The following is a 26,364-nucleotide window of genomic DNA, read 5'->3' as shown; positions in this document are numbered from 1 at the left end:
GTGCAAATAAAAAAGTGCACACCATACACAGAGTTCGGAGAAAATTCAACAGCACGGAAACTGAGAAACAATCTCAGCAGACACTCCACGACACTTCATTGTGATACGTAAATCGTTAATATCAGCCAAAGTAGACGTAATCCTTCAAACTTATATTTTTATAATTCTATATAAAGAAACTGTGTATTGTATACGGCGGAATCACTTGAAAATGGCAGATTGCCGAAACGTGATTTGTTGTATGTTAATAACGAGCTAATAAAATAAGTGTGCAGCACAGAATGGAAAAATACCTATTACGTCGTTCACTGATCTAATGTCTGCTGCGGGGTCATCTGAGAAGAAACATTAAACGTTTAAGGTGTGTTCCGTTTGCTTGTACACACGCGTACTCTCTCATCATGTTGGTGGTGTGATGAAAATCAGTATTCCAGACAGCTACCTGAAGCACTTTAAAATTTTTGTGCTGGTTGATGACTATTCCGAAGGACCATGAATTCACCTTATACGTCTCACAGGAGCTGTGTGATTCTCCTGCAGAAGTAGCACAGTGTCTACTCTCGCATTACGAGGAAGCACATTGTTTATACAAGATAGAGCTGCAATATATTTGGCCGGCCGAAGTGGCCGGGAGGTTCTAGGCGCTGCAGTCTGGAACCGCGAGACCGCTACGGTCGCAGGTTCGAGGTGGTGGTGGTGGTGGTGGTTAGTGTTTAACGTCCCGTCGACGACGAGGTCATTAGAGACGGAGCGCAAGCTCGGGTTAGGGAAGGATTGGGAAGGAAATCGGCCGTGCCCTTTCAAAGGAACCATCCCGGCATTTGCCTGAAACGATTTAGGGAAATCACGGAAAACCTAAATCAGGATGGCCGGAGACGGGATTGAACCGTCGTCCTCCCGAATGTGAGTCCAGTGTGCTAACCACTGCGCCACCTCGCTCGGTCGCAGGTTCGAATCCTGCCTCGGGCATGGATGTGTGTGATGTCCTTAGGTTAGTTAGGTTTAACTAGTTCTAAGTTCTAGGGGACTAATGTCCTCAGAAGTTGAGTCCCATAGTGCTCAGAGCCATTTGAACCATTTTTTGCAATATATTTCAGTCGCAATGTTCGAGATGCTCTGGATTGTATCTACAGTGACGAATTGATAGGTAAGGCAGGAACAGTTGCATGGGATGCAGGGCAAAGCTCTCAAACAGTGATTGGGAAAGATCAACACCTAATGTTTTCAGTGCGCGCTCTGGCTTACATTTTATCACGCTGGTCATTCTTCCCTATTTACCTGGGAAAGGCATATTTTCACATTCGAAGGAGAAAGTTAGTGACTGAAATTTGACGCAAAGATGTGATGCCTTTCTTCTAATTATTGCCATTCCATTTCGTTCACTCTCTCTCCTCTATTTCGTGACAGCACAAAACGAACCACCCTTCTTTGAATTTTCGATGGCTTCTAGCAGTCCTATTTGGTACGCATGCGACACTGCGGAGCAATAGTCTACAAGACGAGACAGGAGTTGTGTAAGTAGTTTCTTTCGAGGGTTTCCTGAACCTTCCGAGTGTTCTGCCAATAAAACGAAAGTTTTGTTTGGTCTTCCCCCAGAAGAACTTCTTGGTGACAATTCCATTTTAATTTTTTCCTAACTCTAATTCTTACATTTGTAGTTGACTCGACAAATTAAAAAAAATCATTTACTGGGTAACAGTAACTCGGCGGAACAATCTTAGCACTCACGTGCAGGCCACAGAGGTTTTCATCGATCAGAATCATCAGCCACTTTGCCGTCGCACTGGTATATTGGCTAAAACATTTTGTAATTCGCTTCGATGTTCTATTGACCTTACTAAAAGAAAAGGGTAGCTTTATCTTCAAACAGTTTAAGAAAATTGCTCAGATTGTTTCATAATCAAAAATGGTTTAAATGGCTCTGAGCAGTATGGGACTTTACATCTGTGGTCATCAGTCCCCTAGAACGTAGAACTACTTAAACCTGAAGACCTGTCTTTATTAAGGGATTTAAGCTGCTTCGCTACACGGAGGATATCTACTTCTAAGTTACTCATGTAGGCAGTCGTTCTCGATTCGAATTCTGGAATATTTATATCGTCTTCGCCGGCTGCGGTGACCGAGCGGCTCTAGGCACTTCAGTCCGGAACCGCACCGCTGCTGCGGTCGCAGGTTCGAATCCTGCCTCGGGCATGGATGTGTGTGATGTCCTTAGGTTAGTTAGGTTTAAGTAGTTCTGCGTCTATGGAACTGATGACCTCAGATGTTAAGTCCCATAGTGCTCAGAGCCATTTGAACCATTTATTTCGTCTTCTTTGGTGAAGGAAATTCTGGAAACTGTGTTTAATAACTCCGCATTCGTGGCGATGTCACCGGTAATATTATCGCCTGGTGAAGGTACTGATTGTGTGTCACTGCTGGTTTATTTTACATACGATGAGAATCTTACTGTAAATTGATAATATTTACTTTGTGGTCCGTCTGACTACAACTGAATGAAACATAATTTTCGTCTTTATTTTCTGCAGGGCATCTTCAGTGGCCTGGAATATGTGCATATTTTTGCTATTGAATTTACATTTTGGTCAATGTACCTATAGGATATAAACAGTTCTGATGGCTGGTTTTTGTTATTATGTAGTAATATTTTGAACTGTACTTACAGGTTGCGTGGACGATTTTCTATATATTACGCTCCTGTTGCATTTTTTGGTGTTATTCCTCTTCTTATAAATGCCAATTTACGGTTTTTTTTCCGCAAGGAACTGAACACTTGTTTTGATGCAATGTTTGTTTGTGTTGCCAACTGTCAGATGTTAGTACCAAGGATGGAATCATCTGACAGTCGGCAACACAAACCAAACCAATGCATCAAAACAAGTGTTCAGTTCCTAGTGCTGTGAAATGTGGAAAAAACCGCAATTTGGCATTTATAAGAAGGGGAACAACACTAAAATTGCAACAGGAGCGTAATATGTAGAAAATCTTCCACGAAACCTGTAAGTACAGTTCAAAATATTACTACATAGTAGCAAAAACCAACCTCCAGAACTGTTTATAACCTATAGGTACATTGACCAAAATGTAAACTAAATAGCAAAAATATGTACATATTCCAGGTCACTGAAGATGCCTTGCAGAAAATAAAGCCGAAACGCGTATGGCACGAAAATTGTGTTTCATTCAGTTGTAGTCAGACGTCCATAAAGTAAAAATTATCAATATACCGTAATATTACACGCAACTGAGGAAGGCAGGAATATAGAAGATAAGAATCTCTTTGGAGGTTCTGTCAGATTTCGAGACAGCGCTTTATTGTGAAAGTTGTTAAAAGCATTTCGCATTGAAATCGAAACTAAGTTTCGACTTCCAGTAAAGCATCGCCAATTTTAGAGATTCTGTGTTCTTTTGAATTTGCCACGCTTTTCTCGTTGCTTCTGCAACGGTGTTCTGACGTGAGTGATCACCACCGTCTTTTCTTAATTTATTTCATATAAATTTTTCTGCTGTCACCGATACTATTTCTCTGAATTCAAGCCATATCTCGTCTGCGCTTACATTGTACTATGTAGAAAGATTTTGGAGCATGTACTATGTTCGAACATTATGAATTATCTCGAAGAGAACGATCTGCTGACACACAGTCAACTGGATTTAGAATACATCGTCCTTGTAAAACACAACCAGCTCTTCATACACACGAAGTGTTGAGTGCTATTGACAAGGGATTTCAAATTGATTCCGTATTTCTGGATTTCCCGAAGGCTTTTGACATTGTACCACACAAACGGCTTGTAGTGAAATTGCTTGCTTATGGGATATTGTGTCAGTCATGTGACTGGATTCATGATTTCCTGTGAGAGAGGGCACAGTTCGTAGTAACTGACGGAAAGTCATCGAGTAAAACAGAAGTGATTTCTGGCGTCCCCAAAGGTAGTGATATATGCCCACTGCTGTTCCTTATCTGTATAAACGTTTCAGGAGACAATATGAGCAGACGTATTAGGTTGTTTGCAGATGATGCTTTATCGTCTAGCAAAGTCATTATAAGACCAAAACAAATTGCAAAGCGATTTAGAAAAGATATCTATCTGCATGGTGCGAAAATTGGCAGTTGACCCTAAATAATGAAAATAGTGAGATCAACCACATGAGTGCTAAAAGAAATCCGCAAACTTCGGTTACACAATAAATTAGTCAAATCTCTACGTTGTAAATTCATCTAAATAACAATTGCGAACAACTTAAATTGGGAAGAACACATATAAAGTGTTGTGGGGGAGGCGAAGCAAAGACTGCGTTTCATTGGGAGGACACTTAGGAAATGTAACAGATCTAGAGACTGCCTACACTACACTTGTCCGTTCTGTTTTAGAATACTGCCACGTGATGTGGGATCCTTGCCAGATAGGACTGACGGATCACATAGAGAAAGTTTAAAGGACAGCACGTTTTCTATTATTGCGAAATAGGGGAGAGAGTGTCATGGAAATGATATAGGATTTGGGGTGGACATCACTAAAACAAAGGTGATTTTCGCTGCAGCGGAATCTTTTCACGAAATTTCAATCACTCCAGTTCGAAAGCATTTTGTTGACGCCGACCTACATAGGGAGAAACGATCATCGTTAGGTGTGATTTGTGGAGTATCCATGTGGATCCAGGTGTAGATGTAAATGTATTTACTTAGGAAGGAGTGGAGGCTGTCTCTTAGCAAGGCGTCAAGCGTGTTTTTATCTGATTTTCTAAATAGAAACATTTTTATTTTACTTTTAGTGGATTTGGATGTTTCGGTGGTCAGTCTCGCTACAACGATTCTGTGGTGTCTAATATCTGTATCCATAGTGATGATCCCTATTTGCTCCGGATTATTTGTTGCTAAGGGGTCAAGTATGTTTTAGCAACCATTTACACTTCGAGTGGACTCGTGAACTAACTGCTGAAAATAATTTTCGGATGAAGCATTTAGTACAATTTCTGACAATGATTTACACCTATCACCAGTTGTGAATGAATATTTTCTCCAACAGATCGATGGTAAATTAAAGTCACGACCAACCATTATTGTAAGAGAGGGGTACCTATTTAGTGACTCGATCAAGTTTTCTTTGAGCTGTTCAGCAACTCCATCATCTGAGTCGGGGGGATCGCTAAAAGGAACCAATTATTAACTTATTCCCGGTTGCGAAGTATAACCTGTGCCCACTCTAATTAACAGGAACTATCTGCTTCAATTTCAGTCACTTTACCTTCGTTTATCGAGCGAAAGGAACGATACAGAAGTATACAATTGTTGGAACGAACTACTCATCACCATGCACAACACATTGACAAGAATAGTATAAATGTGGATGTAAATGTCACAGACGGCCTTTGCTGGTGATCTGATTAATAGCAGTAGCGTAAAATAAACTGCGGTGCGCAGTTTGTGAATTGCAGCTGGTTGTAGCACTATAGATATTTACAAGTATCGTGTCGTGGTTTGATCCGCATTACCGTGCGTATGGTGTAAGGAATATCTAGTTTCCAAAAATAAGTTGACATTGGACAAACACTGTGTGCTACATGACTTCAATGTTGTGCTATTGCTTTAAAAATCGTTTTGTAAGGACTCTTACTAACTGTTTCCTCTACTGGAAGATATACGCAATGCGTCAGTACGGTTCTGTCAAATTCGCACAAAAACTACATAAACGCCAATTTTTAAAATTGCTATAATAATTCAAATCACTGGATGACTATCAGTGCCATTCGGACTTACAATTTGCTATTCATATTTCGCACAGGAGAAAATAACGTGGTGACAGAATACGTCGAGTAAGTTACTAAAGTATGCATAAAGTGTGCATAAAAAGATTACGCACTTAGGGAGCAGTAATATACCTGAAGAAGGCAATAAAAGAAGGGTCTGGATGTAAGACTAAACTCAGGAGTTCGAGGATATCAATGCTAAAATTTGCTGATGACTTTACTATCGCCTGTGAAGTTGAGGAATGACAACAAGACCTACTGAATGCAACGAGCACAGAATATGGATTGGAAGTAAACAACGAAAGACGAAAAATTTGAGGAACAATGAGATTAAGATGAAACCGCATATCAAAATTTCGGATCTAGAAATAGACAATGATGACTGACGTGTAGGACCCTTCTCCCGCCCCCTTCTCCACCTCACCCAAGACGGTATTTTTTTTTTAAAAAAAAAGAAAGAAACGACTCTCCGATTTCTTGCGACTTCCCTTACTGAACAGGTATGTTGGTACCTGGCAGGAAGATCACATTGCAAGCGACAAAGCTTAGTTTTCAAGACGATACTGCTGTCCTGAAGCCACATATCACAAGACGAATACGCGATGTCGTTTAGAATGGCACAAAACTACGTCGTCTCTGGAGTAGTGAAAGAAATGTTTGTCGAGTAGCGGGTGACGGTATGCAATGCAATCCGGCACTTGGATGGTTGTGAGCAGATATATTGGGTGCCTAGATAACACTACTTACGCGAGTAAGTTGTTCGAGAGTGAATTCGTTTGTGGTGGTTTGAAGGGTTCGAAGCGTCATTTGTAGCTGATGACAAACTGAAATAACTTCTTTTATACATCACTTTAGGTAACCGAATGCTTCCCACATGGAACCACTTTTTGAATCAATCCTTCTATATATCACCGTAATACTTCTTCTATCACTAAAGCGTGGACAACTGCACTGTGGTGTGTAGAAAGACGCCTCTGATTGGACTAAAACTCAAAACTCCGAGTATCGAATTCACATAAGTTACAAAACAACTCCGACATATTGCAGCGATCGAGAAATATCACTTCAAGTAGTCACAAATGTAAAATACCTAGCACTATGTGTCCAGAGTGATTTTAAAAGAAACGCCCATGTATAAGTGAGTGAGTACAAAGGAAAAGTGGCTTATCCAGGAAATACGTAACTTAAAAATTTGTTATTCAACGTTTTCTTGAGTATCAAAATGGTTCAAATGGCTCTGAGCACTATGGGAGGTAACATCTTTGGTCATCAGTCCCCTAGAACTTAGAACTACTTAAACCTAACTAACCTAAGGACAGCACACAACACCCAGCCATCACGAGGCAGAGAAAATCCCTGACCCCGCCGGGAATCGAACCCGGGAACCCGGGCGTGGGAAGCGAGAACGCTACCGCACGACCACGAGATGCGGGCCCTTGAATATCTATCGTCATTTTGGGTCCCACTGATAGAAGAGGCAGCGAAAATCTAAAGGAGAGCGGCATACATTTCGTCACGGGTTCGTTTAGTAAGCGCTAAGCAGACTCCATCAAACTCCAGTGCAAGGCGATAAGAGAAAGATTTACTCTTAAAATTACTAGAGCGTGAGAAGGTAGAACACATTAATTTTTGGAAAAAAAACGTCGTTCTAGCCATGGACAGAAGTGACTGACACAAAATATACAAACTTTTAATGTAGGTTGATTCCTACAAAGAAGAAGACAGCAAACAGCCACTATTAATACTGCTATTTATTTAAGTAAATAGCGCCGTAACCGGTTTCAAACTGACAAGTTCATCATCAAACGGCTGTTCACTGGATTTGCAAGATACACTTTACATAATCGTCAGTTTTCGAGTTTTATTCTTCCACAGTGGCGAAATATTCTTGGTGTGTTCGTGCCATCGAAAATTCCGCGCTATTTTGTTGCAAACTTGCAGGAATGTATTTTTCAAATATTCCAAAACATAATCAGCACTTATATGATTTGCACATCACCATATTGAGCAAAGCACCACACACACACGCACACACACATACACACACACACACACACACACACACACACACACACACACACACACACACACACACACACCAAAAAGTATTTGCCACATGTGAAGTAGACACAAAGATTGTAATTTTACTCACAATGTCAGTTTTAGACAAAACAGCATTATACAAACTTTTTCTTTTTTGTTTCTTCTAGACACATGCCGAGCGCCGTTCCCTAAGTCGTGATCACACCAGGATTTTGCAAGAAGATTCGGCAACATTTTTCTTATAATTTTCAGTTTTTAGTGTAGACGTTTCTCCTTTTCCAGTGTGATTTTTGTAGATGGACAACGTATGACCGAAAGGGCTCTTGATTAAAAGCACGTAACTTTGTGTCTAGAAGAATTAAGAATACTTGCATATTATTTTCTTCCAAAAACAACTTGCTAAATATGCATGATGATGAAATTATAGAGTTTGGACCCGATAAGGATACTTACGGACTTTAATCTTTGCCGCACACTGTACACGAATGTAACAAGGAAGGAGAGTGTGTGGGAATGACAGGAGTACCAGAGCACAGTGTAGTGTAGTTTGTGACAGATTAAGGAGTCGATCTCGGGTGAACTACAGGTCTTGTTAAGCATGTCGCTAATCCGCCAGAAATCCTGATAACAGTATTATTCGCGACGGTTCACGAGTATGAGAACAAATTCCAGCTTCACTTTTCGGCACTTAGCGGTATTGTTCAAACCAAGTTGAATGCCAGTGGGGGTCCTAAATACTGTTATTTGCCAAGCCGTCATCTTTGCAACGAGCAGCTTTGAAAGTAGAGACAGCTATAAACAATTTTACTTTCCGTCCGAACCAAAACAACTTGTACTGCTGTTACCGGGCTGGAATTTCTTGAGGGATTAAAACTGTTTGTCGAGCCGGGAACTCAAACCCAGGACCTTTCCCATTCGAGGGCAAATGCTCTACCAACTGGACGACCCGTCCTGAATTACTTCATCTGCTGTCGTCAAAATTGTTATCTTCAAGGAGTCACTCGCACAAAGAGACAGAACATCAGTGCCGTACTATAATCTTGTTTTATTTATTAATTTTGCCTAATATTTTGAGCTATAGTAGTCGTGACCTTTCCGTTTTAGCACTGGCTATCTGAGTGTGGCACAAACGTCGAAAATGGTAATAGTTGTAACAGTGAAATATGTTGTGGGGATTCCGACTTGAAAAAAAATAAAAATCTCCCAAGTTTTTGTCTGCCTCTGTTTACCTGTTCTTCCTTCGCTGAAGCTACAACATGCCGTCATCAGTGGCTTCATTTTCTTTTAGTAATAGATCGTTTTGTTGCTAACGTTGCTGTCTCCTTTCTGCAGTGTAGCTGATGCTTCAAAACAGTTTATTTTGTTGCTAGCGGCAGTGGTTTACCCACTGTCAAAACACGATAAACTGTCCTCCCAACTGTGTTGAAGTACCAGCTGAACTGCAGAAGACAGACAGACGGCGACATGAATCCTCGTTCGACTAATACTTTGATATTGCTCGTCAAGATCCAAAGAACAGCAGCACGTTTCTTTACAGATTCTATAAGCAACCGCGAATGCGTGGCGAGATGATCAGCCGGATCCAGTATCAGACGGTACAAGAAAACCTTTCTGGATCACAGAGCAGTTCACTGTTAAAATTCCGAGACCGCAGGCTCCAAGAAGGCACACCCCTTCGTACCTCTCGCCAAAACACCACGAAGGTAAAAATTAGAGAGATTTCGTGTCACACATAGGTTTACCACCATCACTCTTCATGCGGATTTTTCGCGATTGAAACAGGAAAGAGAAAATGACAGCGGTGCTCAAAGCACCCTCCAACAGTCATAGTAATGTGTCTTGCGAATTTTAGTTGTAGATGGAAAGAATAAAACTTGCTGAAAAGTAAAATAAGCGGAAGGACAATGACGATGGTCTACGAAGAGCGAATAACGAGAACTGGGGTACTGCACAAGCCACTGCACAATATTAGATTGGTGCATAAGTTCGTAACGCTTTTGTTTTGCATGTTGGTATTCCGGTTGCTGTAGGTTTATTTTCGACTATCATTTTTTGTTTGTAGTTCACTGTTCCTATCTGAGTTTACGTATTGCCATTTTGTCAGTTGCCGGCCGAAGTGGCCGTGCGGTTCTAGGCGCTACAGTGTGGAGCCGAGCGACCGCTACGGTCGCAGGTTCGAATCCTGCCTCGGGCATGGATGTGTGTGATGCCCTTAGGTTAGTTAGGTTTAATTAGTTCTAAGTTCTAGGCAACTGATGATCTTAGATGTTAAGTCGCATAGTGCTCAGAGCCATATTTGAGACATTTTGTCAGTTGTAGATAAGGAGTGAAGCTGCGGACGCTAGGGAATGGTGTGACAAGAGGAGAAACGACAACATTTCCGGCATATTCCTCTGTTCGATTTCAGTAAAGGGTTGACAATAGAGGAGGCAGTCACAAACATTTGCGCCCTGTGTAGGGATAATGCCGTTGGGCGGAGCGCGGCAAGAAAATGGTTCTCTCGCTTTCTCGTTTGGAGGATCGTTTTGACGTAGTCACTCTTCACGTTCAGGAAGACTTCCGGGGTTCGATGTAGATCTTTTAAAAGCATTAATCCAGGATGTTCCAAGCCAGTATGCTCGAGAACTGGCAAATATGATGTATTGCCATCATTCCACACTCGTGAGACATTTGCATGCAATGGTGAAGATTGAAAAATTGTATGTGTGGGTGCCGCATACGCTAAGCCAAAATCACAAAATCAGCAGGTGGTCATATGTACATCTCTGGTTGCTCTTCATCAATTGGATCGTCAACAACACCGGCCTTTTCACTCCTATATTGTTACTGGTGACGAGAAATGGTGTCTTTATGATAACATGAGGAGAAGAAAGGAATGGTTGAGCCCAAAACTTGCAGCAACTCCCTGTACAAAGACCGATGTGCCTCCACAAAAGATAATGTTATGCATCTATTGGAATAGGGATGGTGTGGTGTATAACAAATTGCTGTCCCGAGGTGTAACCATCACTGCTAACATTACATTTATAGCAACTGAGACGCCATGCAGACGCAGTCCAAGGAGGACTAGGAAGACTGCGCGAAGTGATGCTACTCCCGCAGTATGCTAGACTGATGAAAAACACAGTACAAGGAGTTGGGTTGGGAAGTCATTCCGCACCCATATTATTCAACCGACCCTGCGACCTCAAATTTTCACCTTTTCCGCTCTCTATCGAACAACTTCCAAGGAATTTGGTTTCCAAATGAAAATGTGCTCCCAAAATGGCTCGACGTGTTCTCGCAACATTTCTAAAGCCGCCGAATCGAGAAGTTACCCCAGCGTCGACAGACTTTTGTAAACAATGAAGGAAAATATATTATTGATGACTAAAGTGTCTGTTATATGTATCTGTTATGTTTACTAAAGTTATGAAAATACGCTACGAACTTATGTAACAACATAATTAATTTGTCATTCAAGGAAACATGGACAAAAGAAGGTATCTTTCCTGAAGAAAGGCTGTACAAGTTACTCGCGACTGTCAGAGGTGACTTTCTATGCTGAGCTGAGTATTGAGGCATCGGCCGTGGCGGCCCTCACTCACCTGCCTGCGGCGGCCGAACATGTACTCGGACAGCAGGTCTCCAGGCAGCGGAGACAGGAACGGGCCCGCCATGATGTCTGCAGCGGCGTCGCGACGTCTGGCGTCTGCCGTCTGGCGCTCGCTGGCTGCGACCAGCGCGAGCGGTGGCGGCAGCGGCGGCGGCGACGCCGCCCGGGGTGGCGCCCCGGAGCCACGCCCACCCGGCCCGCGAGCGCCGCCGCCATTGGCGGGCGCAGCGAGCAGGCCACGCCCCCAGCGTCCGCCACTCCCCGGCGCCGCGGCGCCGCCAGCGCCGCGTAGTGGCAGTAGCAACACTGACTGTCTGTGTGTGTGTGTGTGTGTTTTTGTGTTTGTGTGGGCCGCCAGCGAGAGAGGATGACGGCACGACGGCACGGGGAAAACGTCGCGCGGCGAGTGGGAGAGTTGATCGCGCGCCATCAATAGGTCAAACGCATCGCTTTTGCCATTCACGGCAGATTTGTGTGGCGCGCGCGACCGGACCACCCGCTTCTGCGACGAAAATGTGATTTGCGCGCCAACTCTGATGATGCCATTGGAAGACATTTGACGCATACACACACCTTTTTTTGTTTCTTTTTTTAGCGTTTTAATCGCGATGAACACGGCGGCGTTCCATGAATTTCATTTCAGTCTCTTTGCCCCCAGCAGCATGACAACACGGGCTAAAAGGGTTTATAATTAAAACTCCTAAAAACAAACTGATACGCTCTCAGATTTCTGAAGAAAAAGGCATCCGAATCACATGCTCAAGGGGACCGCGACTAATCACCATCACCGATTTCGTCCATATTTATGGTATACGCAGAGCTGGGACAGAAATGAAACTGACAGAAGTTGGAGTTCGAGATAGTCAAGCGTTTAGCAAAAACAATAAAAGCATTTTAGCGCAGATCGGGAAAGGCAACAGCCACTTATGATATCGTAGTACGCAGACAGCGGCCGGTACAGCGAAGAGCAGTAGTGACAGAAGAGGTAGTGATCGGTTCCCAATGTGGAAGCTTTTTTCTCTTTTTTGTTTGCTATTTTTAAGTTACCGAAATAAGCTCGATACACTGTATTTATCAATATGTTCATATAAGGCATGAAAAGGAAACGCAAAAGGAAATCTGAAGTTGCCAAAAATTTCCAAGAAACGATTATACTCACAGCGTCCACGAGGACACTCCAGATACCTTGCAAAACTGGATTGCAAATAAAGCGTACAGGAATTCCGTTAGTTTCATTTCGATCTTCGATCAGATACCGTTCCTATGTTTCTACGATGAATATCACCCCAGCACAAGTAAATCAACAACTACAGTCAAATAATAAAAGACTCTAAATGCTTTACAACCCCTTCCTAGAAATTCATTCTCAATCTAAAATTTTCCTTTACCTTCCCTTTTCATGCTTTTCAACAAAATATTAATGAATACAAGTTATTGAGCACTATTTCGCGTCATTCGCATTTTTAGATACCGATTCGATCCCACGGCCCTTGTACTACCGTTCTGCTCTCATTCCGCTGTGCTGTCCGTTTCGGGGGAACTACGCTAACGAAAACGGCTGGTTTCGCACTCTGCACACTATTTATACTAGTTGCTTAGCCATCTGGAGCTGCCTCTTCTGTCACCTGCACTTATGGCCAAGCCCTGCACTCACCATAAATCTGGACGGAATCTGTGATGGCTTGTATAGGTAGGCGCGATGCCCGTGTCTCAGATACAACCCGAGCGACGCCTCGCTCGTTAGACGGAACACGCCACGAGTTAAAAAAATGGTTCAAATGGCTCTAAGCACTAGGGGACTTAACATCTGAGGTTATCAGTCCCCTAGACTTAGAACTATTTAAACGTAACTAACCTAAGGACGTCACACACATCCATGCCCGAGGCAGGATGCGAACCTGCGACCATAGCAGTAGCGTGGTTCCGGACTGAAGGGCCTAGAACCGCTCGGCCACAGCGGCCGGCACCACGAGTTCCTCTCTCCTGCCAGACCCTTCGTCTGAAATTAGCTCTTATAAATTACGTCCTGAGCTATTTGCTATAGATCTTCCAGTTTCTGCGTCACCTACAGTTTTCCCTGCCTCTTGTACCACGCAAGTTATTCCGCGTTACCTTAACGCATGTATTATCATCCAGTCAGGGTTTTTCACGCATTCATTTCCAATCGGAGAAACTTCTCATTTTCTATCTTACCCTTCCACTTAGTTTCCAACGTCCTTCCGAAACATCACGTCTAAAATGGTTCGATTCTCATCATCTCCTGTTTTCTCAGTGTCCGTGATTTACTACCACACAATTCTGTGCTCCGAATGCACCGCCTATCCTCAGAAGTGTTTTTATAATTTATGGAAAGTACAGCAATTGCTTACCTTCCTGCTGCCTTTATGCTTTATGATGTGCAGACGATTTTATGACGAAAGCGTGAATGCACCGGTTACATTTTACGTTCAAAGCGAAAAATCATAGTCGACGCTCACGAGTTTATACATTCCGAGTCTAGCAGCCGTCCTGCCCACATCGTTCACAGCAACGTCGTTTACCCTTCGCATGCGCTTTCACGGAAGTGAATTTGTCATATCCACGACAGTAGTGTTAGATATGTCCTACGAACTATTACCGCGTTTTGTAGCACAGTGCCCGGGAGCCCGTCCAATTACCCGATAGCACGTCTTTGATCCGTTAAGAAAGCGTAGAAAAACTGTGGAAGCTATCGAACATAGTGACTTTGTAAATAATTTGGCGGACTTTCCGGAAGTTATTCCTCAACGTAATGCCGTCCACGACCTCGATTCCCACTACCAACAACATCACGGCCCACGCGTGTTCTCAGAACAACGTCACAACGTACAGCCAACCACGCAGCAGCTTTACCTCGTTCGAGACCCGAACAGCGTCCATTATCAACAGTACTGCGCTCAGCTTTTCAACCACGCCAGGCAGCACCATCCATTCGATAGGTATGCAACGATAGTTACATCAGGCAGTACAGTATAATCTGCCAAATCAAAATCACTTTGAACTTATTGCAAATTTTTGTGCTAGTGAAAGTTAACCCCCTGTCAATAAAAATCCTCCACAATGACGTAGAAAAATCAATATCCCTCCCTTCTATACGACATTAAAAATTGGGAAGATACAGAAAAAGATCTACAAAGTATCCCATCTCATCCGTACTTGGCTAGATCATGATGTGATGCAGTACTTGGCTGCATCATGACGTGATACTATAAGCATTGCGACTGAAATCACTGACGATTACAGGAAGCGTGTTGGTTTCTTGGAAGAGAACCAGATCGAATTTCACTCTTGGGAAATTGATCAGACTAGCAAACCGTCAAGGTAATCATTACAGCACTACCAGACACAACATCTCAGGAGGAGCCGGCCGAAGTGGCCGTGCGGTTAAAGGCGCTGCAGTCTGGAACCGCAAGACCGCTACGGTCGCAGGTTCGAATCCTGCCTCGGGCATGGATGTTTGTGATGTCCTTAGGTTAGTTAGGTTTAACTAGTTCTAAGTTCTAGGGGACTAATGACCTCAGCAGTTGAGTCCCATAGTGCTCAGAGCCATTTGAACCATCTCAGGAGGAGACTGCTGTTGAATTAACTAAGGATATCAAATAGGTTCTGTAGTACAAAAGCATCCGCCAATGTGACAAACGTTCATATCCCTTGTTTTAGTAACATACTCCTTCCAAACGTTATTTCGTATTGCAGGTCTAACTGCAGATAATTATTCATCGGTACGACGCAATGCGGAACCGTATTCTGTAACATCCGCTCAAAATCACCTAACTTCAGACTTTGAAAAACACAGACACACTCCAGCCTCTTGCATTAATTGTGGCGGAAGCCGTCCTGCGTCATACAAGCACAAGATGAAGAGAGAAGGAAAGTATATGAGAATATTGAAGAAGTAATTCAGTGTGTACAAGGAGATGAAATTCTACTACTGATGGGGGATGTGAATGCCGTTGTAAGGGAAGGAGTAATACAGAGGGTTGCAGGAGAATATAGCCCGATAATAGGAATGAGAGGAGAAAGACTAAATGACTTCCGCAATGAATTTTATCCGGTAATAGCCAAGAATCACAAGAGAGGAGGTATACTTGGAAAAAGCCGGAACATACGGGAAGATTTCAGTTAGATTACTTCATTGTCAGGCAGAGATTCCGAAACCAGATACTAGATTTTAAGGTGCACCCTTGAGCAGATTCAGACTCAAATCACAATTTAGTAATAATAAATAGTCGGTTGAAGCTCAAGGGACTTGTCAGGAGCAATCAATGCGCATAGAAGTGGGACACGGAAATACTAAGAAATGAAGAGACGTGCTTGAAGTTCTCTCAGGTTGTAGATACTGTGATAATGAATAGCCCAGTAGACTGTTCAGTTGAAGAGCTTTGGACATCTGACAAAAGAGCAAGCACAGAATTTTGAGAGAAAAACATAGATACAAGGAAGGTAACTACAAGGAAACCATGGTAACAGGAGAAATATTTCAGTTGTTCGACGGAAGAAGGAAGTAAAAAAATGTTCAGGGAAATTCAGCAATACGGAAATACAAGTCACTTAGTAATGAAATAAATAAGAACTGCATGGAAGATAAGACGTGAGGGCTGGATGAAAAATGGGGAGAAATCGAAAAAGGAAGGACTGAATCAGCGTATAAAAAGGTCAAAATAGCCTTCGTTGAAATTACAAGTAAGGCTGCTAACATTAAGAGCGGAATGGGGTTCCATTTTTAAATGCAAAAGAGGGAGCAAATAGGTGGAATTAGTACATTGAAGACCACTATGATGGGAAGCACTTGTCTAATGACGTGTTAGAGGAAGAAACGGGAGTCGATAGGGAAGAGATTAGCTATCCAGCATTGCAGTCAGAATTTAAAAGAGTTTTAGACGACTTAAGATCAAATAAGGAAGAAGTGACACGTAAAATTCCATCGGAATTTCTAAAATCATTGGGGTAACTGACAACAAGACGACTATTCACGGTGGCGTGTAGAAAGTGTGACGCTGGTAGTACATCACCAGACTTTCGGAAAAACATCATCCACAGAAGCCCGAAGACTGCAGGAGCCGCCAAGTGCGAGAATTACCGCACAGTCAGCTCAACAGCTCGTTCATCGAAGTTGCTAACAAGAGTAATAAACAAAAGAATGGAAAGAACATTGAGGATCTACTATATGAAGAGCAGTTTAGCTTTAGGAAAGATAAAGGCAGAAGAGAGGCAATTCTAACGTAGGGGTTGGTAATGGAAACAAGACTAAAGAAAAATCAAGACACGTTCATAGGATTCTCGACCTAGAAAAAACGTTCGACAATGTAAAATGGTGCAATATGTTCGAAATTCTGAGAAAAGTAGGGGTTAACTGTAGATAAAGACGCGTAATATACAATATGTACGAGAGCCAAGGGGGGACAAAAGAGTGAAAGACCAAAAACGAAGTGCTTGCATTAAAAAGGGTGTAAGACAGGGATGTAATCTTTCGCCCCTACTGTTCAGTCTATGCATCGAAGACGCAAAGACGGAAAAAGGAATGATTCGAGTGTGGGACTAAAATTCAGGGTGAAAGTATATCAATGGTAAGATTCTTGATGACGTTGCTGTTCCCAGTGAAAGTGAAGAAGAATTACTCACTTTGTCGAGAATAAATCGAAGAAAGGCATAAGTAATGAAAAGTAGTGGAAATGAGAACAGCGAGAAACTTAACATTAGAATTGGGGATGACGAGGTAGACGAAGTTAAGAAATTCCTCTACCCAGACAGGAAAATAACACATGACGGACGAAGCGCCGGCCGGAGTGGCCGAGCGGCTCTAGGCGCTACAGTCTGGAACCGCGGGACCGCTACGGTTGCAGGTACGAATCCTGCCTCGTGCATGGATGTGTTTGATGTCCTTAGGTTAGTTAGGTTTAAGTAGTTCTAAGTTCTAGGGGGCTGATGACCTCAGAAGTTAAGTCCCTTGGTGCTCATAGCCATTTTTTGAACGGACGAAGCGAGGAGACCATTAAGAGCAGACTACCACTTCCAAAACGGGGATTCCTGGCCAATAAAAGTCTACTAGGATCAAACAATAGGTCTTAATTCGAGGAACAAATGTTTGGACCATAGCATTGCATGGTAATGAAACAGACAGTAGGAAAACCGGAGCTGAAGAGAATCGAGCATCTGAAATAGTTTGCTACAAAAGAATGTTGAAAATAGGGTGGACTGATAATGTAAAGAATGAGGAAGTTCTCCGCAGAACCGGCGAGGAAAGAAATGTAGGGAAAACACTGACAAGAAGAACGGACAGGATGATAGGGCATTTCTTAAGACATCAGGGAATAACTTCCATGGTAATAGAGGGAGCTGTAGAGGGTAAAAACTGTAGAGGAAGACGGAGATTATAATATATCCAGCAAGTAATTGAGGACGTAGATTGCAAGTGCTACTCTGAGATGAAAAGGTTGGCACAGGAGAGGAGGAATTCGCAGCGGGCCGCATTAAAGAAGGTCGAAGGCTAATGACAGATGTTACACGGTGCTATATCACAGAATGTCTCAGGCAGTCGTCTTAGGCATGAGATACTAAAGTACCCAGATGATACTTTAAAACAAGTGCTTGAATTTTTGGACAACTAGAGCATGGCAATTACAGCGCGGCAGAAGTACACACCGCCCCGCGCCAAACATTCAGTTCAGAGGGTAAAGTTCTGTCCGCAATATTTTAACTCTCACAAGCGGCTGGCATGCCCCTTGCCGCGACGTACAATGTTAGAACTGCGGCAGATGTGGTGACATTCAAAGAGTTTATATGCAAAAGGGCATTCAGAAGAAGTCAGGAGTTCGTTGCTCTAAAAATCGATCTATGAGTGTTAAACAGTAAACTAGCTAACGATAAAGACAGTGTCAGACCACAGTCAAAGTCAGTGTCAAATTTCAGGAACTCGTCTTCTATTCACAGGCGGACAAGTTGTTTGCGTCACTAAAAATTTCCAAGCAGGACGTCGGTATGTAACTTGATACTTGAACATCTGACCCTCTCTTAATTAGTCATACCTACGAACGGTTAGGTCAGCCTAAAGTTTGTCAGCGACAAACAGTGTTGTCTGCAAACAATCATGACGATATCCCTGCCTTAAGAAGTTGTAGTCTCTCTGCCACATTCAAGACAAAAACAGTTTCTGTTGTGGTTCTGTGTGCAAAAGACAGTCCGAACATTTTCGGCATGAACACCTTTGACCTGTGTAGGTTACAATGTGTTGTCACAGAACACTTTTGTGCCTAATGACAGTGCCTCATAATTATGTATTGAGTTTCGTGAACTCCTTCAGGACACGTTAGGCAAGCCGGCCAGAGAGGCCGTGCGGTTCTAGGCGCTACAGTCTGGAGCCGAGCGACCGCTGCGGTCGCAGGTTCGAATCCTGCCTCGGGCATGGATGTGTGTGATGTCCTTAGGTTAGTTAGGTTTACTTAGTTCTAAGTTCTAGGCGACTGATGACCTCAGAAGTTAAGTCGCATAGTGCTCAGAGCCATTTGAACCATTTTGAACGTTAGGCATAGCAACAATTTGGAGACACATGTAATATTAAAAGCCAACGCCCAACCGAAATTCTTTAGGGCACCGCCAGTTCCACAAGCTATTGAGGACAAAACAGCAAAGGAGTCAGAACAGTGGCAAGCTCAAGGGTTTGTTGAACCAGTTACTCCAAGGTAATGGACTTCTCCTCTAACGGTCCTGGCCAAACTGAACGGCAATTTACTCCTATGTGCTGACTTCAAGTCGACTGTCAAACTTAAAACAGTTGTAGATCCATAAAAATGGCTCGGAGCACTATGGGACTTAACATCTATGGTCATCAGTCCCCTAGAACTTAGAACTACTTAAACCTAACTAACCTAAGGACAGCACACAACACCCAGCCATCACGAGGCAGAGAAAATCCCTGACCCCGTCGGGAATCGAACCCGGGAACCCGGGCGTGGGAAGCGAGAACGCTACCGCACGACCACGAGATGCGAGCTGTAGATTCATATCCGTTGCCATCGCCAGAAGAACTAACGGACAGAGTAGGCGCTGGTCGGCACTTCTCAAAAATCGTCTTGGACGAACAATCAAAGCAGTTTCTGCAGTCAACACGCAAGTGGGCTTGTTCAAGTTTCTGCGGTTACCTTTCGGCAGTGCGTCAGCGCCGGCCACATTTCAACGTTGAGTGGAACATTTGACAGTGAAGGTACCGGCCTGCTCCAATTATCTGGACGATGTCAAGGTTTCCTACCGTAGGCCGAAAGAACATGTGTCAAATTTGTGAGATCTTTTCGAAGTGCTTTCGTCTGCGGGTCTCCGATGTAACAATGACAAGTGTTCATTTCTTCCAGACAGAAATCGTCTATGTAGGACATGTGATAAACATACAAGGCTTTCATCCATCACAACGTGTAAAAAACGTCCTTACTGTGTTTTATTGGTCTTTTTATATATGAGCAGACCGGTATGCACTGTGAAACCCTCTAATGTTCTTAAAATTTGTATATACTTACGGTAGGTTTTATATATCACCAGATTGATGTGCTGTGTATAACCCTGCAGATCTCATAGAATATCTATGTATGTTCGTATCTTATTTCGTATAGGATCAGACAGATGTACATTTTTGTAATTCCGAAGTTCTCATGAAATTTGCATATGCTTTTCGATATGTCGAGCGTGTGACTAGGCAGATGTGCAATTGTGTAGGTCTGCTGCTTTCATAAGTTTTGTATATGTTTACGTGACACAGTAACCTCTAGAATTATGTTATGTTATGGCGCGAGCTGTGACATCCATTGGCGCTTCTTCTGCTAGCGCCATCTCGCGACGCGGCCTGTAGTGTAAGAACAGAGCCGAAGTTGCGGTAGTACCTAGCTTGCGCTTGTATGTGATCGAGACACTTAACATTTATAACGTCATCTCTCTTGGACGCATATGTGCTACTTAAGACAATTTTGTAAGGTCTGCGTGTTATAGGCAAATATTAATATCACCATTGTTTGCCTTGATGTTGTAACCTGTATGTGTCCTAAGGTATGTAACTAAATTTATATGTATACGTGTTATATAAGTGGAATGTAAGCCCACTTTTATAGTGTTTTCTGTCCTCCCTAGATCCGATGATGGCGGCTTTAGTTTCGCCAAAACCGGTAATCATGGAATAAAAGCAATTCCTGCGATCTTGGCTGCCAGTTTATTGTTTTACAATTATTTTATTTGTTTTGGTGTTTTATGTTGAGTTGGAAAAAATGGTTCAAATGGCTCTGAGCACTATGGGACTTAACTTCGGAGGTCATCAGTCCCCTAGAACTTAGAACTACTTAAACCTAACTAACCTAAGGACATCACACACATCCATGCCCGAGGCAGGATTCGAACCTGCGACCGTAGCCGTCACACGGTTCCAGACTGAAGCGCCTAGAACCGCACGGCCACACCGGCCGGCAACATATTACGCAAACGACGAGTTTAGTTGACAGTACATTACTTGTAAGCCAACAGTAGAAACCAAAATCTCGTCCAAATAATATTCCAACACAACAGTCAGCCGGGGTGACCGAGCGGTTCTAGGCGCTTCAGTCTGGAACCGCGTGACCGCTACGGTCGCAGGTTCGAACCCTGCCTCGGGCATGGATGTGTGTGATGTCCTTAGGTTAGTTAGGTTTAAGTAGTTCTGAGTTCTAGGGGACTGATGACCACAGATGTGAAGTCCTATAGTGCTCAGAGCCATGTGAACCATTTTTTTTCGTAATATGTTGAGCGACGAAATCTTTGTAAAGCGCTGTTACCGCGATTTAATCGCGAGTTCTTGGGACTGTAATGAATCGCGGTCTGATTGCAGGATCGTTTACCATGTCTCCAGCATCTCTCCAAATGTACGTCAACGTAGATATCTGGAACTCTCTAGATATTTACGAGAATGTAATTCTAAAAGAATAATTGGACATGAAATGAGCGTTTGGTGTCATTGGCCGGGACTTGCGGTGCAGGTCCGGCCGCCTTGGTGCAGGTCTTATTACATTCGACGCCACATTGGGCGACCTGCGCGCCGGATAGGGATCAAATGATTATGAAGACAGCACAACACCCAGTCCCTAAGCGGAGAAAATCTCCGACACAGCCGGAATCGAACCCGGGCCCATACGACGGCACTCCGTCACGCTGACCACTTTTTTTTCGCAGGCAAGTGCTCTACCACCTTTTTTCTTCCTTTTTTTTGTGCCGGATCGGGATACGAAACCGGATTTACTGCTTACCGCTAGCGGTCGCCTTACCATTTGGCTATATTCTTTTTTTTATATATAGAACTCGCAGCGGCTTGTCTAGAGTGCGCGACGCTTACCTTTCTTTCTTTTCTTTTAATAAAAAAATAAAATAAAAATAAAAATGCGGTTCCTCCGATCTATGGTCCAACAACGCGACCACCTTTCTTTCTTTTTTCTTGGGAGGGGGCGGGGGGGTGGGAACAGGAAGGCAGGGTAAACAAACAATCTTTATTCGTGCCGTCCTAGGGATAAGAGAAGTATCGCGACAGCGAAAACAATTTGGAAACCATAAAATCAATGTAAAGGCCGCCTTTATTTATTTATTTATTTATTGTAACATGAATAAAGTAAATGACAATCCTAGTCACGGGCGGGAGTGGAAATGAAGTTATCATCTGCATCACAATCCCTGCACCACACGGTGTCGCATCATAAATCTGGCAGCAAGCCATATAATCTTGACCAACCACTCAACTATCGGGGCGGACAAAAGAATAATTAATTTCGAGTCTCACCTATTAATCAGTTGAGATGTGCTCTTTTACTACTTCTGATACAATACAATATATCTTTAGAGCTGTAGTTGTTTGAAGATAATCTTAACGAGAACAATGGTCAGAAGAACAATAATCAGAGCAATTAACATTCCAGATAAAAACAAAAAACTATATACAAATTAGAGGTGATAGCATTCTTCATATCTCTCTGCAAGATTATACGTTCTTTGATTCCTACATGCATCACACAGAGTCAAACAGTCATTTCACTCATAAAATTGTTCATATTAAACTGCAGCATTACAGTCCATTGGACGGATCACTGTCAACACTGTAGCATGCTCGCACTCCGTAAGACGTGGCGGGTAGGTCTGGAATTTTATCCACGACTCTGGCGCAAAATCTGTGGATCGGGGACTTTTTGCCACCAGCTCTGCTCCTCCTGCCGAGGAGATATTGTCGGTGAACGATCCTTCCACCAGCACCATTCGCAGAGGCGACCGCTGTGTCGAATGCCACCGCACAGGCGTGAGTTGGGAGCTCAGCTACAGATTCTGCCATTTCGTAAATCCCGTAAGACGTCGCCTTCGTAAAAACCCTTGTAATATATCTAGCTATAGAACACGCACAAAAGAAAAGACCAGAGCTTCCTGTTACGAAACCTTGCTCCCTCAGTTCGGCTCGGCCAGGGAAACTTGCAGCGGGCGCGACGCCAAACTGTTGCCGACGGCTGTTGAGGAGGCTGGCGAGCGAGCCTTCTTCTTTAAACGGCGGCCGCTCCCCTCCAGCCGCAGCCCAGTTCGCCCACCATCTCCCGCCAGACACTTCCGAGCGAGCGGGCTCTCTCCCTCGCCTCCGCCGGGTCGAAACGCGACCTTTCCCGAGAACACCGCCCGCCGCCACCCAAAACAAATCCGAAGTGTAAGCAGTTACAACGCCGTTTCGCATAGTCTGCAACTTCAGCCTCGGGCATTTCAACATGTACGTCTGCTGTTTCATTCCATCACTACAGCTCCCATCATGAACATTTAACTATAAGTGTTGATTTCATTTAAATTATTCGCTACACATCCGGCGGTGGTCAGCTGAGCTGGAGGTACTGGGGCTAGTTTACATAGGCCAGTTTTTGCCTTTTTCCTATTTTATTCTGTAATATCTACTGCTAATGTAACTAACGTTGGTGATCCTATGGCTCTCGATATTAATTAACGATAAAAATATCTCTTAAAATTGTATGCTGCATAAGTAAAAGAACTATGTACCGAAGCAATGGAACTACACAACCAGCCATTAAAATGGCTACACGAAGAAGAAATCCAGATGATAAGCGGGTATTCATTGGAGAAATATATTATACTAGAACTGACATGTGATATTAACGGCCTTGATATGCCTGGGCATTGAGTCAAACAGAGCTTGGATGGCGTGTACAGGTACATCTGTCCATGTAGTTTCAACACGATACCACAGTTCATCAAGACTTGCATCAAGATTTGCATATTGTGACGAGCCAGTTGCTCGGCCCCCTTTGACCAGACGTTTCCAGTTGGTGAGAGATCTGGAGAATGTGCTGGCCAGGACAGCAGTCGAACATTTTCTGTATCCAAAAGGCCCACACCGGACCTGCAACATACGGACGTGCATTATCCTGCTGAAATGTAAGGTTTCCCTGGGAACGAATGAAGGGTAGAGCCACGGGTCGTAACACATCTGAAATGTAACGTCCACTGTTCAAAGTGTTGCCAATGCGAACAAGAGGTGACCGAGACGTGTAACCAATGGCACCCCATACCATCACGCTGGGTGGTACGTCAGTATGGCGATGACGAATACGCGCTTCCAATGTGCGTTCACCGCGATGTCGCCAAACACGGATGTGACCATAATGATGCTGTAAACAGAACCTGGATTCGTCCGAAAAAATGACGTTTTGCCATTCGTGCACCCAGGTTCGTCGTTGAGTACACCATCGCAGGCGCTCCTGTCTGTGATGCAGCGTCAAGGGTAACCGCAGCCACGGTATCCAAGATGATAGTCCATGCTGCTGCAAACGTCGGCGAACTATTCGTGCAGATGGTTGTTGTTTTGCAAACGTCCCCATCTGCTGACTTAGGGATCGAGACGTGGCTGCACGATCCGTTACAGCCATGCGGATAAGATGCCTGTCATCTCGACTGCTAGTGATTCGAGGCCGTTGGGATCCAGCACGGAGTTCCGTATTACCCTCCTGAACCCACCGATTCCATATTCTGATAACAGTTATTGGATCTCGACCAACGCGAGCAGTATGTCGCGATACGATAAACCGCAATCGCGATAGTCTACAATCCGACCTTTATCAAAGTCGGAAACGTGATGGTACGCATTTCTCCTCCTTACACGAGGCATCACAACAACATTTCACCAGGCAACGCCGGTCAACTGCTGTTTGTGTATGAGAAATCTGTTGGAAACTTTCCTCATGTCAGCACGTTGTAGGTGTCGCCACCGGCGCTAACCTTGTGTGAATGCTCTGGAAAGTTAATCATTTGCATATCACAGCATCTTCTTCCTGTCGGTTAAATTTCCCGTCTGTAGCACGTCATCTTCGCGGTGTAGCAATTTTAATGACCAGTAGTGTATGTCCACTTACCCCAGCCGTGGGTAAAGTTGGTGTAAAACGATGGTTAATAGGCTACGAGAAATAAACGTAAGTTACTAAAGACTGGAGCTACAGAAGAATGCTGAAGATTAGATGGGTAGATGATTTCACTAATGAGGAGGTATTGAATACAACTACGGAGAAGAGAAATTTGTGGCACAACTTGATTAGAAGAAGAGATCGGTTGGTATGACACGTTCTGAGGCATCAAGGGAGTACCAACTTAGTATTGGGGGGAAGCGTGGACGGTAAAAATCGTAAAGGGAGACAAAGAGAAATCAGAAGGATGTAGGTTGCAGCAGTTACTCAGAGATGAAGAGTCTTGCACAAGATAGAGTAGCATGGAGAGCTGCATCAAACTAGTCTTTGGACCGAAGACCACAACAACAGTAAGTACAAAACTTTTATTTCAGTGTGAGATGCTGAAATATGTGATGTGCATGTCAAGCACCAATATTAAAATTAAATTAAAAAAAATATTTTTCAAAGAAAAATTACATAAAAATAAACAAGGAAGTCATACTATTTCACGACGACCAAAAGAGCATATTGATCTCTCGCTTGATACTAAGCTCTTGATTTTCACACAATTGTTTGTACTTACATCAAACATCGTTAGGAATTTCTCACCATGTCAAAACGATTATATTTCACGATAGTGGAAAATATAATTCATCAACATAGATTCCCATTTCCGGACCAGGATACGGCCAGCCACTCTACTCCACCACAAGGAAATCATACACGTGATGCTACTCCGAACTACCTTTCCAAGCTGCGTTAATGGTCGCCTTATTTGGAGTTGCTCAGGGTGGCCACTCTCGAGATCGTCATGGTCTGGACTCGCCTTCGCTTTCGGAATCTGTGTCTACATCGAACCGCTATCCTCGGAATCAGCATAGCTGATTAAATCTGGTGTATCATCTACGGTTTCTGTCATTTTAGGATGTTTTCCCTGTGAACGTTGGCTCTTCTTCTTTTGAGACGAAGGGGTTATGCCTTTCTTGCATAAAAGAAGTATACTAAATTGAACTTTCTTCGAGAGTGTGTCGCCGGAAGACGAGTTGGAAGTACTGCAACGAGGAGGCGGATTTGTTACAAAGTCTGAGCAGAATGTTTCGCTCTCTCAGGCTTCCTGTTGTAATACCCATGTGGCAAACCTGCAACTAAAGTAACCAGAAGTTAATACTGTGTGCCAACATGCCTCTAAGCTAAGACAGAAACATGTCATAACAGAACATTTTAGACACGATACGTGGCTCACTGTTTCACACAATTTTGTGTAGAAATTCAGCACATCAGGATAGAACTGTTATTGGCACATTCCACCCATCACGACTGTTTAAACAGTTTCGATATGTTACAGAGATTTCTTGTGGAGCCAATAAATGCTGCCGTCGGTGAGCGAAGAATTAACTGCACACCAAATACACTAGTAGCTAAAACACTGTGATCACAGCCCACCCCCAGAGTGAATGCCGCGTGGGGCGTTGCGGACACGAAACTCGACGAGGAAACTATGTAAATGAACCAGATATGAGTGGGGAATCAGTCCAG

The 26,364-nt window shown here is 43.5% G+C and overlaps 1 protein-coding gene across 1 annotated transcript in view; it reads right to left on the bottom strand.

Annotated features, from left to right (window-relative positions):
- The window catches only part of LOC124606463 (retinal homeobox protein Rx3-like), a 116,033-nt gene extending 104,563 nt beyond the window's left edge, over positions 1–11,470 (bottom strand). The window contains exon 1 of the mRNA XM_047138445.1: positions 11,382–11,470. Within this exon, the coding sequence (XP_046994401.1) occupies positions 11,382–11,453 (72 nt within the window). The 5' untranslated portion in view covers positions 11,454–11,470. The remainder of the gene's footprint in view (positions 1–11,381) is intronic.
- Between the last annotated feature and the right edge of the window lie 14,894 nt (positions 11,471–26,364).

The sequence above is a fragment of the Schistocerca americana genome, chromosome 3, assembly GCF_021461395.2.
Source record: "Schistocerca americana isolate TAMUIC-IGC-003095 chromosome 3, iqSchAmer2.1, whole genome shotgun sequence".
Taxonomy (NCBI): Eukaryota; Metazoa; Arthropoda; class Insecta; order Orthoptera; family Acrididae; genus Schistocerca; species Schistocerca americana.
Note: the sequence above shows the minus strand (reverse complement) of the source record. Positions and strands in the feature narration are given on the sequence as shown.